Consider the following 13,057-nt stretch of genomic DNA (forward strand, 5'->3'; position numbering starts at 1 on the left):
ATGCAGGGTTATAATTTTTATTCATTGCACAGTATATGCATTATATTCATTTTTAATATGTCACTATTTATCACTGTAGTGGGATAGATTCCTATTTGCACTTTAGTTCTATTTGGACATTGCACTTTATTTATATATTTATTTACGCATATTTTTTAGGTAGCGCCGCATTTATTTATCTATTTGTATTCACTTACTTTTGGTGTTGAGATCACCACTTTTTGTGCTGGCTGCTTCCTGTGTATGTGATTTAGTTTATTTAGTTAACTAGTTAATAGATAGGTGGAGCGCATTAGTATTTCTTTATATACCTTTCCGCAGAGAGCTGTCCCGGAAGTGGGTGCAGTTACCTGGATTATCCAGGTAACTGCACCCCCCTCCCCCCTGAAAGGGGCCGATTGTGGCGCCGGAGGGGGGGAGGGTTCCGATGAGCGGAAGGTCCACTTTAGGGTGGACCTCCGCTTTAATCACAGCTCGGAGTTTTATTTTTTGCTAAACAAACAAAAAAAGATGCAAAAAAAAAAAAAAATCATGTTTAATAGTTTGTTATAAAATTTTGCAAACGGGTCATTTTTCTCCTTCATTGAAGTGCGCTGATGAGGCGGCACTGATAGGCAGCACTGGTGGGCACTGATGGGCTGCACTGGTGGGCACTGATGGGCTGCACTGGTGGGCACTGATGGGCTGCACTGGTGGGCACTGATGGGCTGCACTGGTGGGCACTGATAGGCATAGTTAAGGCGGCACTAATAGGCACAGATAAGGTGGCACCGATAGGCACAGATAAGGCAGTACTGATGGGCACAGATAAGGCGGCACTGATGGGCACAGATAAGGTGGCACGGATGGGTGGCACGGATGGGTGGCACTAAGGGGCACTGATAGGTACCACTGATAGATGGGACTGATGGGCACTGATAGGTGGCACTGATAGGTGGCTCTGATAGGTGGCACTGCTGGGCACTGATGGGTGGCACTGATGGGCACTGGTAGATGACACTGATGGGCACGGATATGTGGCACTGGGGTGCAGCACCGTTGTTGAGGCAGATTGTGGGCACTGCTGGGTGGCACTGACGGGGGGCACTTATGTTTTATTAAGTGGCACTGGCAGGGGGCAGGTGGGCACTGGCAGGGCTGAACGTGATCGGGACTGATGTCCCGATCACGGCCGCCGGTGATCTGCTCTTTTTTTTTCTCTCCTCGCGCTGTCAGCGCGAGGAGGAATAATAGCCGATTCCCGGCTCCGTTATATCACATGATCAGCTGTCATTGGCTGACAGCTGATCACGTGATCAGGGGTCGGGATCAACCCCTTGCTCGGATCCGTGATCAGGCAAATCTCATAGACTTGCCGATCACAGAGCGCGCCGCGCGCGCCCCTCAGGGTGGCGCACAGGCCGCTCGTGCACGGGGTGACGTCAATAGACGTAGTCCCGGCAAAGCAGGTCCGCGCTGTAGCCGTCATTCGGCTGTAGCGCGGGTCTCAAGTGGTTAAGTACACGAAAGGATCTTAGGAGGTCACTAACAAGGGATCTTAAGCCACTTATTTTATTAGAAAAAAAACCTATAAAAATATTATATAAAAATCAATCACAAAAAAAAAAAAAATAATAATAATCAGATCAATCATCAATCAGAGGGAAAAAAAAAGGTTAAAGTAAAATTAAAAAGCATTAAGGCATCACACACTATGGAAGACAACGTGCATATGCCCAACAGGATAAAAAAACGAACCTGCTGGGTAAAAAGTATAAAAGTATATAAAAAGGTATAAACCTGCTGGGTAAAAAGTATAAAAGTATATAAAAAAGGTATAAACCTGCTGGGTAAAAAGTATAAAAGTATATAAAAGGTATAAACCTGCTGGGTAAAAAGCTAGAGGAAGGGCCAATATTACCAGCGCACTAGTATCCCCTACGGTGGATATAAGGGCTGCAGTACCTAGGTGCCGATAGAGACTAGCCTTCCTAGTCTCCAAATGTGTTGTCCCCTAGGGGACTGCCTTTCGAGTGAAAAAAATACACGTAAAAAATAATGGCTAAAAATAAAGAGTAAAAAAAAAAATGAATGGAGTTCATGTGCAGAGCGCCTTAGCGCTAAATATGAGGCAATATATCCGGCTGTAGTCGAGACCAAATCTCACGGGCGAGCGGCGTGCGTTCCAACTGCGCTCCAAGGGTCAGACCAGCCGGGAAATGACGTAGTGTGCGTGGTTACGCGTTTCGTCATAGACGTCTTTTTTGCACTGGAACACCTCACATAGACTTTTATCATTTGCAGAAGTACTTTACTAGTTTGCAAAGATTGTATATTTGAGCTTTATCTAGGGTATTATCACATGATTAGGGCCTGAGTCGCAGCCTGCGCAAACAGACGAGTAGGACTGTGTGTGTGTGTGTGTGGGGGGGGGGGGATATCTCTGGGGCACTATACTCTGAATAGGAAACACTGTGCACATATATAGATGCACTTCACTATTTGCTTATTACTCATTTTTCTTTAAATTTGTGGTGTATTTCCTATAACCTGTGTTCTAGGGCTTCCTTTTTAACCACTTGAGACCCGCGCTATAGCCAAATGACGGCTACAGCGCGGACCTCCTTTGCCGGGACGACGTCTATTGACGTCGTCCCGTGCACGAGCGGCCTGCGCGCCCCCCTGAGGGGCCCGCGCGGCGCGCTCTGTGATCGGCGAGTCTATGAGACTCGCTTGATCACGGATCCGAGCAAGGGGTCGATCCCGACCCCTTACCACTTGATCAGCTGTCAGCCAATGACAGCTGATCATGTGATATACAACGGAGCCGGTAATCGGACAGCGCGAGGAGAAAAAAAAAGAGCCGATCACCGGCGGCCGTGATCGGGACATCAGTCCCGATCACGGCCAGCCCTGCCAGTGCCCACCTGCCCTCTGCCAGTGCCACCTCATCAATAAATAAGTGCCCCCCATCAGTGCCACCCAGCAGTGCCCATAGTGCCACCCAGCAGTACCCGCAATCTGCCTCAACAACGGTGCTGCACCCCAGTGCCACATATCCATGCCCATCAGTGTCATCTACCAGTGCCCAGCAGTGCCACCTATCAGTGCCCCTTAGTGCCACCCATCCGTGCCACCCATTCGTGCCATCTTATCTGTGCCCATCAGTGCCGCCTTATCTGTGCCCATCAGTACTACCTTATCTGTGCCCATCAGTACTACCTTATTTGTGCCCATCAGTGCCGCCTTATCTGTGCCCATCAGTACTACCTTATTTGTGCCCATCAGTGCCGCCTTATCTGTGCCCATCAGTACTACCTTATTTGTGCCCATCAGTGCCGCCTTATCTGTGCCCATCAGTACTACCTTATTTGTGCCCATCAGTGCCGCCTTATCTGTGCCCATCAGTACTACCTTATTTGTGCCCATCAGTGCCGCCTTATCTGTGCCCATCAGTACTACCTTATCTGTGCCTATTGGTGCCACCTTAACTATGCCTATCAGCGCCCACCAGTGCAGCCTATCAGTGCCGCCTCATCAGCGCACTTCAATGAAGGAGAAAAATGACCTGTTTGCAAAATTTTATAACAAACTATTAAACATTATTTTTATTTTTTATTTTTATTTTGCATCTTTGTTTGTTTAGCAAAAAATAAAACTCCGAGCTGTAACTAAATACCACCAAAAGAAAGCTCTATTTGTGGGAAAAAAATGATAAAAATTTCATTTGGGTACAGTGCAGTATGACCGCGTAATTGTCAATCAAAGTGCATCAGCGCTGAAAGCTGAAAATTGGTCTGGGCAGGAGGGGGGTTTAAGTGCCCAGTAAGCAAGTGGTTAAATGATCCCGTAGGGGTGTTGCACACATATTTTTGGTGCGCATTATTAGTATATGTATATAGGGGACACGGAACGGTTTACGCATTGGTGTCATCTATCAATTTAAGGTCTTGTCTAAAAGCTGGGGGGGGCATTAGATAGGGATCCATTTTCTCAACAGCCTAATCAAACCCAATAGAGGTAGCGCCAACAGCCCATACTAACATCATAAATGAATAGGTTGGTGATGGTCCCCTCCCTGTACTGATACCCTATTTGCGGTTCAGCTGGCAGTATTAGGTTGGTAATGGTCCCCTACCTGTACTGATACCCTATTTGCGGTTCAGCTGGCAGTATTAGGTTGGTGATGGTCCCCTCCCTGTACTGATACCCTATTTGCGGTTCAGCTGGCAGTATTAAGTTGGTAATGGTCCCCTCCCTGTACTGATACCCTATTTGCGGTTCAGCTGGCAGTATTAGTTTGGTAATGGTCCCCTCCCTGTACTGATACCCTATTTGTTGTTCAGCTGGCAGTATTAGGTTGGTAATGGTCCCCTCCCTGTACTGATACCCTATTTGTTGTTCAGCTGGCAGTATTAGGTTGGTAATGGTCCCCTCCCTGTACTGATACCCTATTTGTTGTTCAGCTGGCAGTATTAGGTTGGTAATGGTCCCCCTCCCTGTACTGATACCCTATTTGTTGTTCAGCTGGCAGTATTAGGTTGGTAATGGTCCCCCTCCCTGTACTGATACCCTATTTGTTGTTCAGCTGGCAGTATTAGGTTGGTAATGGTCCCCTCCCTGTACTGATACCCTATTTGTTGTTCAGCTGGCAGTATTAGGTTGGTAATGGTCTCCTCCCTGTATTGATACCCTATTTGTTGTTCAGCTGGCAGTATTAGGTTGATAATGGTCCCCTCCCTGTACTGATACCCTATTTGTGGTTCAGCTGGCAGTATTAGGTTGATAATGGTCCCCTCCCTGTACAGATACCCTATTTGTGGTTCAGCTGGCAGTATTAGGTTGGTAATGGTCTCCTCCCTGTACTGATACCCTATTTGTGGTTCAGCTGGCAGTATTAGGTTGATAATGGTCCCCTCCCTGTACTGATACCCTATTTGCGGTTCAGCTGGCAGTATTAGGTTGGTGATGGTCCCCTCCCTGTACTGATACCCTATTTGTGGTTCAGCTGGCAGTATTAGGTTGTGGGTCACTCCTAGTTACAGTAGCACAGATATGATAACACAGATTGAGCCTTTGTTAGGTTGGTTCCTCTTCTTCCAGCCGACTTACGGAGCTAAGTGATATCAGCCAATAATAGGTTGGTGATGGTCCCCCTCCCTGTACTGATACCCTATTTGCGGTTCAGCTGGCAGTATTAGGTTGGTAATGGTCCCTTCCCTGTACTGATACCCTATTTGTGGTTCAGCTGGCAGTATTAGGTTGGTAATGGTCTCCTCCCTGTACTGATACCCTATTTGTGGTTCAGCTGGCAGTATTAGGTTGTGGGTCACTCCTAGTTACAGTAGCACAGATATGATAATACAGATTGAGCATTTCTTAGGTTGGTTCCTCTTCTTCCAGCAGACTTACGGAGCTAAGTGATATCAGCCAATAATAGGTTGATGATGGTCCCCTCCCTGTACTGATACCCTATTTGTTGTTCAGCTGCCAGTATTAGGTTGGTAATGGTCCCCTCCCTGTACTGATACCCTATTTGCGGTTCAGCTGGCAGTATTAGGTTGGTAATGGTCCCCTCCCTGTACTGATACCCTATTTGCGGTTCAGCTGGCAGTATTAGGTTGGTAATGGTCCCCTCCCTGTACTGATACCCTATTTGCGGTTCAGCTGGCAGTATTAGGTTGTGGGTCACTCCTAGTTACAGTAGCACAGATATGATAACACAGATTGAGCCTTTCTTAGGTTGGTTCCTCTTCTTCCAGAAGACTTATAGATAAATGTTACCGTAAAACTCTATTACCGGTCTTGTTGGGCTGAGAAGGAGTAACATAAGGACTGAAACGCTTATCTTTCCAAGGCGAAATACCACTGGAAGCTCCCTCCAGTTCTACATATCACCAGAAGCCTAGGCCTATGGTCACTTGTTCTATGGTAAAGCCTCGGAACTTTGACCCTCTTGTCTATCAGAGGTCACATGACCCAGTGCCTAGGCTTGTGGTTGGGTGAAGAGCATGGACCTCCCAGCCCCCATTGGTTCCTGCTCTTCTGACAAGGCTGTGTAAATGTAGAAGTGATCTGGGATGAGGACCAAAGGACTGAAGTGGGGGGAAAAGTCCCGGCTGGTTGGGACCTCCACAGAGAACATCTCCTCACTCATATCTACCTGATCCAGATGGGATCTTGATGGAAGTGAACTAACCCTCTCATATCTATTGATGATGTTTTTCTATTTTTCCAGGACACGCCATGGAGAAACCCTCAAAGGATCGTCTCACTTTATCTCCAGGTTGTAGAATGGAAGATGAGGACATCACAGGAGATTGTGGAGGAGAAAAGACAATGATCTCCACTATGGATGGTGGACTTCACAGTGTGGATAGACCACGGAATCCCTCCGACTCCGAGCAACCTCGTACTGTGGGGGATGGGGCCGGGATTCAGGGGGAGGGGAAACCTTCCTCTTTTGAATGTGAGGAAAGTTCTAGCTCGGAATTAAGTCCTTTTAAACATCGGAGATCTCACACAGGGGGGGAGGTGTATTCCTGCTCCGAGTGCGGGAAATGTTTTAAAAAGATATCAAAACTTGTCATACATCTACAATCCCACACAGAGGAGAGACCGTATTCCTGTCCCGAGTGCGGGAAATGTTATCAGCTGAAATCAACGCTTGTCAGACATCTAAAATCTCACACCGGGGAGGGGCCGTATTCCTGTTCTGAGTGCGGGAAATGTTTTTCAGAGAAGTCCGATCTTTACGTCCACCAGAGAACCCACACAGGGGGGGAGGTGTACTCCTGCACTGAGTGCGGGAAATGTTTTAAATGGAAATCAGAACTTCTCATACATCAAAAATCCCACACAGGGGAGAGGACGTATTCCTGTCCTGAGTGCGGGAAATGTTATCCGCTGAAATCCACACTCGTCAGACATCTAAAATCCCACACCGGCGAGAAGCCGTATTCCTGTTCCGAGTGCGGGAAATGTTTTGCGGAGAAGTCCAATCTCTACATCCATCATAAAACTCACACTGGGGAGAAGCCGTACACCTGCTCCGAGTGCGGGAAATGTTTTTTACGGAAATCGGAGCTTGACAGACATCAAAATTCTCACACAGGGTTGAGACCGTATTCCTGTCCTGAGTGCGGGAAACGTTTTACGCAGAGATCGGCGCTTGCCATACATCAAAAATCCCACACTAGCGAGAAGCCGATTTCCTGCCCTGTGTGCAGGAAATGTTTTCAATGGAAATCTGAACTTGCCATACATCGAAAAACTCACACAGGGGAGAGGCCGTATTCCTGTTCTGAGTGCGGGAAATGTTTCCCACAGAAATCCACACTTGTCCGACATCAAAGAATCCACACACGTCTGAATCCTTATTCCTGTTCCGAGTGCGGGAAATCTTTTTTGCAGAAATCGACACTTGTCCGACATCAATGCATCCACACAGAGGAGAAGTCGTGTTCCTGCTCTGAGTGCGGGAAATGTTATAAATTGAAATCGGATCTTGACAGACATCAAAAATCTCACATAGGGCAGAGTTCATTTTCCTGTCCAGAGTGCGGGAAATGTTATCCGTGGAAATCAGAACTTGTCAGACATCAAAGAAAGCACACAGGGGAGAAGCCGCATGCCTGCTCCGAGTGCGGGAAATGTTATGAACGGAAAACAGAACTTGAGAGGCACCAAACTTCTCACACGGGGGAGAGACCGTATCCCTGTCCTGAGTGCGGGAAATGTTTTCCACTGAAATCAACACTTGTCAGACATATAAAAACCCACACCGGTGAGAAGCCGTATTCCTGTTCTGAGTGCGGGAAACGTTTTGCAGAAAAATCCCATCTTTACGTCCATTGTAGAATTCACACAGGGGAGAAGCAGTACTCCTGCGCTGAGTGCGGGAAATGTTATCTGCAGAAAGGAGAACTCGACAGACATCTAATGTCTCACACAGGGGAGAGACCGCATTGCTGTCCTGAGTGCGGGAAGTCTTATCCGCTGAAATCAACACTTATCAGGCATCTGAGAATCCACACCGGGGAGAAGCCGTTTTGCTGTTCTGAGTGCGGGAAATGTTTCTCAGAGAAGTCCTATCTTCACGGCCATCTTAAATCTCACACAGAGGAAAAATAAATAATAATAAAAATGAAAAAAAAAGTAGTTCTTCCTTGTGTGCGGGAAATGTTCCACTGAAATCAGAACTTGCCGCACATCAAAGATTTTACATGGGTGAGCAGCCATATCCCTGTCCTCGTGTGTTGGAAGTGTTACCTGCAGAAATCAACGCTTGTCAGACATTATTAATCCCACACGGGTGATAAGCCATATGCCTGTCCTGAGTGCGGGAAGTGTTTTTGAGACAAGTCATCTCTTGAAGAGGTTGTCAGAATCGCACTTGGGAGAAGCCGTATTCCTATCCTGGGTGCGGGAAGTGTTTCTCAGAGAAGTCCCGTCTCTTGGAGAGATTGTCGGAATCGCACTTGTGAGAAGCCGTATCCCTGTCCTGAGTGCGGGAAGTGTTTTTCAAGATAAGTCATCTCTTGAAGCGATTATTGGAATCGCACTTGTGAGAAGGTATATCCCTGTCCTGTGTGCGGGAAGTGTTTCTCAGAAGTCCCGTATCTTGGAGAGATTGTCGGAATCGCACCTGCGAGAAGCCATATTCCTGTACTGAGTGCGGGAATTATTGTCATTGGAGATCAGAGATTCTTCTACATGAAAGACTTCACACAGGTGAGAAGTGGTATCCCTGTCCAGAGTGCGGGAAATGTTCTTCAAAAAAGTCTGCTCTTTACCGACATCAGAGGATTCACACAAGCAGAAGCCCTATTCCTGTAGAAAGTGTGGGAAATGTTCTCCAAAGAAGTCCTCTCTTTACAGACATCAGAGGTGCATCTCTAGACATGATACGTTTGTTTTTGTTTTTTTGCACCCGGCGCGATTATTTTCTTTCTTTTAACATTTCCTCCTGTGAATTCCCATTTTACTGTTTCTTAAAATCTTTTCTGTAAATATTTCCTGCAACGTATTTTGTTTAATTAAAAGTCGTTAAGCTGAATCTCTGAAGGCTCGAAATAGAAATGAAAGAACTTTTTTTCTTCTTTGACTCCATTGTAATCTCCGATATATTCCTGTCTGGACGTGGCAGCGAGCAAGACGGACATTTCCTTTTAGAGGTCGGGATTGCAGCGGCAGATGGTGTCAGCGGTGCCGGTTCCCAATAAAGTACGAGGCGGCGGCTACCGTATGTGTGTATAAAGCAGTGATGGCGAACCTTGGCACCCCAGATGTTTTGGAACTACATTTCCCATGATGCTCATGTATTCTGCAGTGTAGATGAGCATCATGGGAAATGTAGTTCCAAAACATCTGGGGTGCCAAGGTTCGCCATCACTGGTATAAAGGGTTAACTGCGTCGTGGCTTCGAATATTGTCTCCGAGATGGAAACTGGTTTGGTGGGACAGGTGTGGTGTTAGCGCTTCAATCATCCCAACCATTGCTTGCCACCAGATGTAGCCTGTCACTTGCCACCATTGCTTGCCACCAGATGTAGCCTGTCACTTGCCACCATTGCTTGCCACCAGATGTAGCCTGTCACTTGCCACCATTGCTTGCCATTAAATGTAACCTATTACTTGCCACCAAAAGTAACCTGTCACTTGCCACCATTGCTTGCCACCAGATGTAGCATGTCACTTGCCACCATTGCTTGCCACCAGATGTAGCATGTCACTTGCCACCAAAAGTAACCTGTCAATTGCCTGCCCCAAATGCAGCCTGTCATTTGCCACCAGATGTAACTTGTCACTTGCCACCAGTGCTTGCCACCAAAAGTAACCTGTCGCTTGCCACCAGATGTAGCATGTCACTTGCCACCATTGCCTGCCACCAGATGTAGTCTGTCACTTGCCACCATTGCTTGCCATTAGATGTAGCCTATTACTTGCCACCAAAAGTAACCTGTCACTTGCACCATTGCTTGCCACCAGATGTAGCATGTCACTTGCCACCATTGCCTGCCACCAGATGTAGCTTCTCACTTGCCACCATTGCTTGCCATTAGATGTAGCCTATTACTTGCCACCCAAAGTAACCTGTCACTTGCCACCATTGCCTGCCACCAGATGTAGCCTGTCACTTGCCACCATTGCTTGCCATTAGATGTAGCCTATTACTTGCCACCAAAAGTAACCTGTCACTTGCCACCATTGCCTGCCCCAAATGCAGCCTGTCATTTGCCACCAGATGTAACTTGTCACTTGCCACCAGTGCTTGCCACCAAAAGTAACCTGTCACTTGCCACCATTGCTTGCATCCAGATGTAGCATGTCACTTGCCACCATTGCCTGCCACCAGATGTAGCATGTCACTTGCCACCATTGCCTGCCACCAGATGTAGCCTGTCACTTGCCACCATTGCTTGCCATTAGATGTAGCCTATTACTTGCCACCCAAAGTAACCTGTCACTTGCCACCATTGCCTGCCACCAGATGTAGCCTGTCACTTGCCACCATTGCTTGCCATTAGATGTAGCCTATTACTTGACACCAAAAGTAACCTGTCACTTGCCACCATTGCTTGCCACCAGATGTAGCATGTCACTTGCCACCATTGTTTGCTACCAGATGTAGACTGTCGCTTGCCACCATTGCTTGCCACCAGATGTAGCCTGTCACATGCCACCATTGCTTGCCACCAGATGTAGCATGTCACTTGCCACCATTGCTTGCCACCAAAAGTAACCTGTCACTTGCCACAATTGCCTGCCCCAAATGCAGCCTGTCATTTGCCACCAGATGTAACTTGTCACTTGCCACCATTGCTTGCCACCAAAAGTAACCTGTCACTTGCCACAATTGCTTGCCACCAAATGTAGCCTGTCACTTGCCACAATTGCTTGCCACCAGATGTAGCCTTTCACTTGCCACCATTGTCTGCCACCAGATGTAGCATGTCACTTGCCACCATTGCTTGCCACCAAAAGTAACCTGTCACTTGCTACAATTGCCTGCCCCAAATGCAGCCTGTCATTTGCCACCAGATGTAACTTGTCACTTGCCACCATTGCTTGCCACCAAAAGTAACCTGTCACTCGCCACCATTGCTTGCCACCAAAAGTAACCTGTCACTTGCCACCATTGCTTGCCACCAGATGTAGCATGTCACTTGCCACCATTGCTTGCCACCAGATGCAGCATGTCATTTCCAAACATGCAGCCTGGCTTACCAGGAAAATGGGAGCCAATGTGCGCCCGACCCTCCTGAACCATACAGCACATGTCCTCAATAGACATGTGCACTGACAAAAAATTTGTTCATTTTCGTTTCGTTCGTTTTTTTTGTTTTTCTCGGAAAATCGAAAAATTTGGAAATTCGGAAATCAGAAAATTAGAAATTTGTAATTTCAGGAGTTCGGAAATTCCTAATTTCGTAAATTTTGGAATTCGGAAATTTCGGAAATTGAAATATTCGGAAATTCGCAATTAACAAATTTGTCAAAATTTGTTTAAAAAAATCGAATTTGGAACTAAAACAAATTGCACATGTCTAGTCCTCAACATGGGGGACCCCCCCCCCCCCACGGCAAAGCACCTTGTCCCTATATTAATGAGAACAAGAGCTTCTTCCCCACAGTTTTAGCCTGGGGACTATGGAGGTCTATGGGTAAAAGAAGGTTGTCAGGAGCTACTCCAATCAATGCCCCCATGACAAAATTAGTGGGAGTGGACTATCTCGGTACCCAGGGATAAGACAAATGAATATAAAAATTGAATTTTATTATACAAAAACAGTTATTACACAGACTTTACAAAGTAAGGACCCCTCAGTGCAGTGGAGCTTCTGAAGATGTAGGTTCAATTTGAGTTCATCTACATGTTTCGCAAATAAATGTGCTTCCTCAGGAGGAATTGGCCTAATAAATTAATTGGAGTAGCTCCTGACAACCCCCTTTTATATCATTGTCAATTAAGGATGATGGTACCCGCCCCGACCTCTATGTACTGATTTAGATTGAGGCAATTTTCTTCGAGGTACCCGGGGATAAGACAAATGAATATAAAAATTGAATTTTATTATACAAAAACAGTTATTACACATTGATACAAATAGTTGATTAAGAACATAATTGCATACTGGAGCAAAAAAGTACAGACTTTACAGAGTAAGGACCCCTCAGTGCAGTGGAGCTTCTGAAGATGTAGGTTCAATTTGAGTTCATCTACATGTTTCGCAAATTAATTTGCTTCCTCAGGAGGAATTGGCCTAATAAATGAATTGGAGTAGCTCCTGACAACCCTCTTTTATATCATTGTCAATTAACCACTTCAGCCTCGGACCAATAAATACCTTAAGGACCAGAGGTGTTTTTGCAATTTCGCACTGCGCTGCTTTAACTGGTAATTGCGCGGTCATGCAATATTGCACCCAAACGAAATTTGCGTCCTTTTCTTCCCACAAATAGAGCTTTCTTTTGATGGTATTTGATTGCCTCTGCGATTTTTATTTTTTGCGATATAAATGGAAAAAGAGCGAAAATTTTGAAAAAAAATGATATTTTCTTCTTTTTGTTATAAGAAAAATCGAATAAACTAAATTTTAGTCATACATTGAGGGCAAAATTTATTCAGCCACATGTCTTTAGTAAAAAAAATGTCAATAAGCGTATATTTTTTGGTTTGCGCAAAAGTTATAGCGTCTACAAACTAGAGTACATTTTCTGGAATTTACACAGCTTTTAATTTATGACTGCCTATCTCATTTCTTGAGGTGCTAAAATGGCAGGGCAGTACAAAACCCCCCCAAATGACCCCATTTTGGAAAGTAGACACCCCAAGGAAACTGCTGATGGGTATGTTGAGCCCATTGAATATTTATTTTTTTTGTCCTAAGGGATTGAATAATGACAAAAAAAAAAAAAAAAAAAGTACAAAAAGTTGTCACTAAATGATATATTGCTCACACATGCCATGGTTATATGTGGAATTGCACCCCAAAATATATTCCGCTACTTCTCCCGAGTACGGGGATACCACATGTGTGGGACTTTTTGGGAGTATAGTCGCGCACGGCATCCC

The 13,057-nt window shown here is 45.9% G+C and overlaps 1 protein-coding gene across 1 annotated transcript in view; it reads left to right on the forward strand.

Moving 5' to 3' along the window:
* Positions 1-8,797, forward strand: part of LOC143955528 (uncharacterized) — a 240,998-nt gene extending 232,201 nt beyond the window's left edge. The window contains exon 12 of the mRNA XM_077465572.1: positions 6,218-8,797. Within this exon, the coding sequence (XP_077321698.1) occupies positions 6,218-8,112 (1,895 nt within the window). The 3' untranslated portion in view covers positions 8,113-8,797. The remainder of the gene's footprint in view (positions 1-6,217) is intronic.
* The last annotated feature ends 4,260 nt before the right edge of the window (positions 8,798-13,057 follow it).

The sequence above is a fragment of the Lithobates pipiens genome, unplaced genomic scaffold (assembly GCF_037356315.1).
Source record: "Lithobates pipiens isolate NorthernLeopardFrog02 unplaced genomic scaffold, aLitPip1_a1.2 Scaffold_35, whole genome shotgun sequence".
Classification (NCBI taxonomy): Eukaryota; Metazoa; Chordata; class Amphibia; order Anura; family Ranidae; genus Lithobates; species Lithobates pipiens.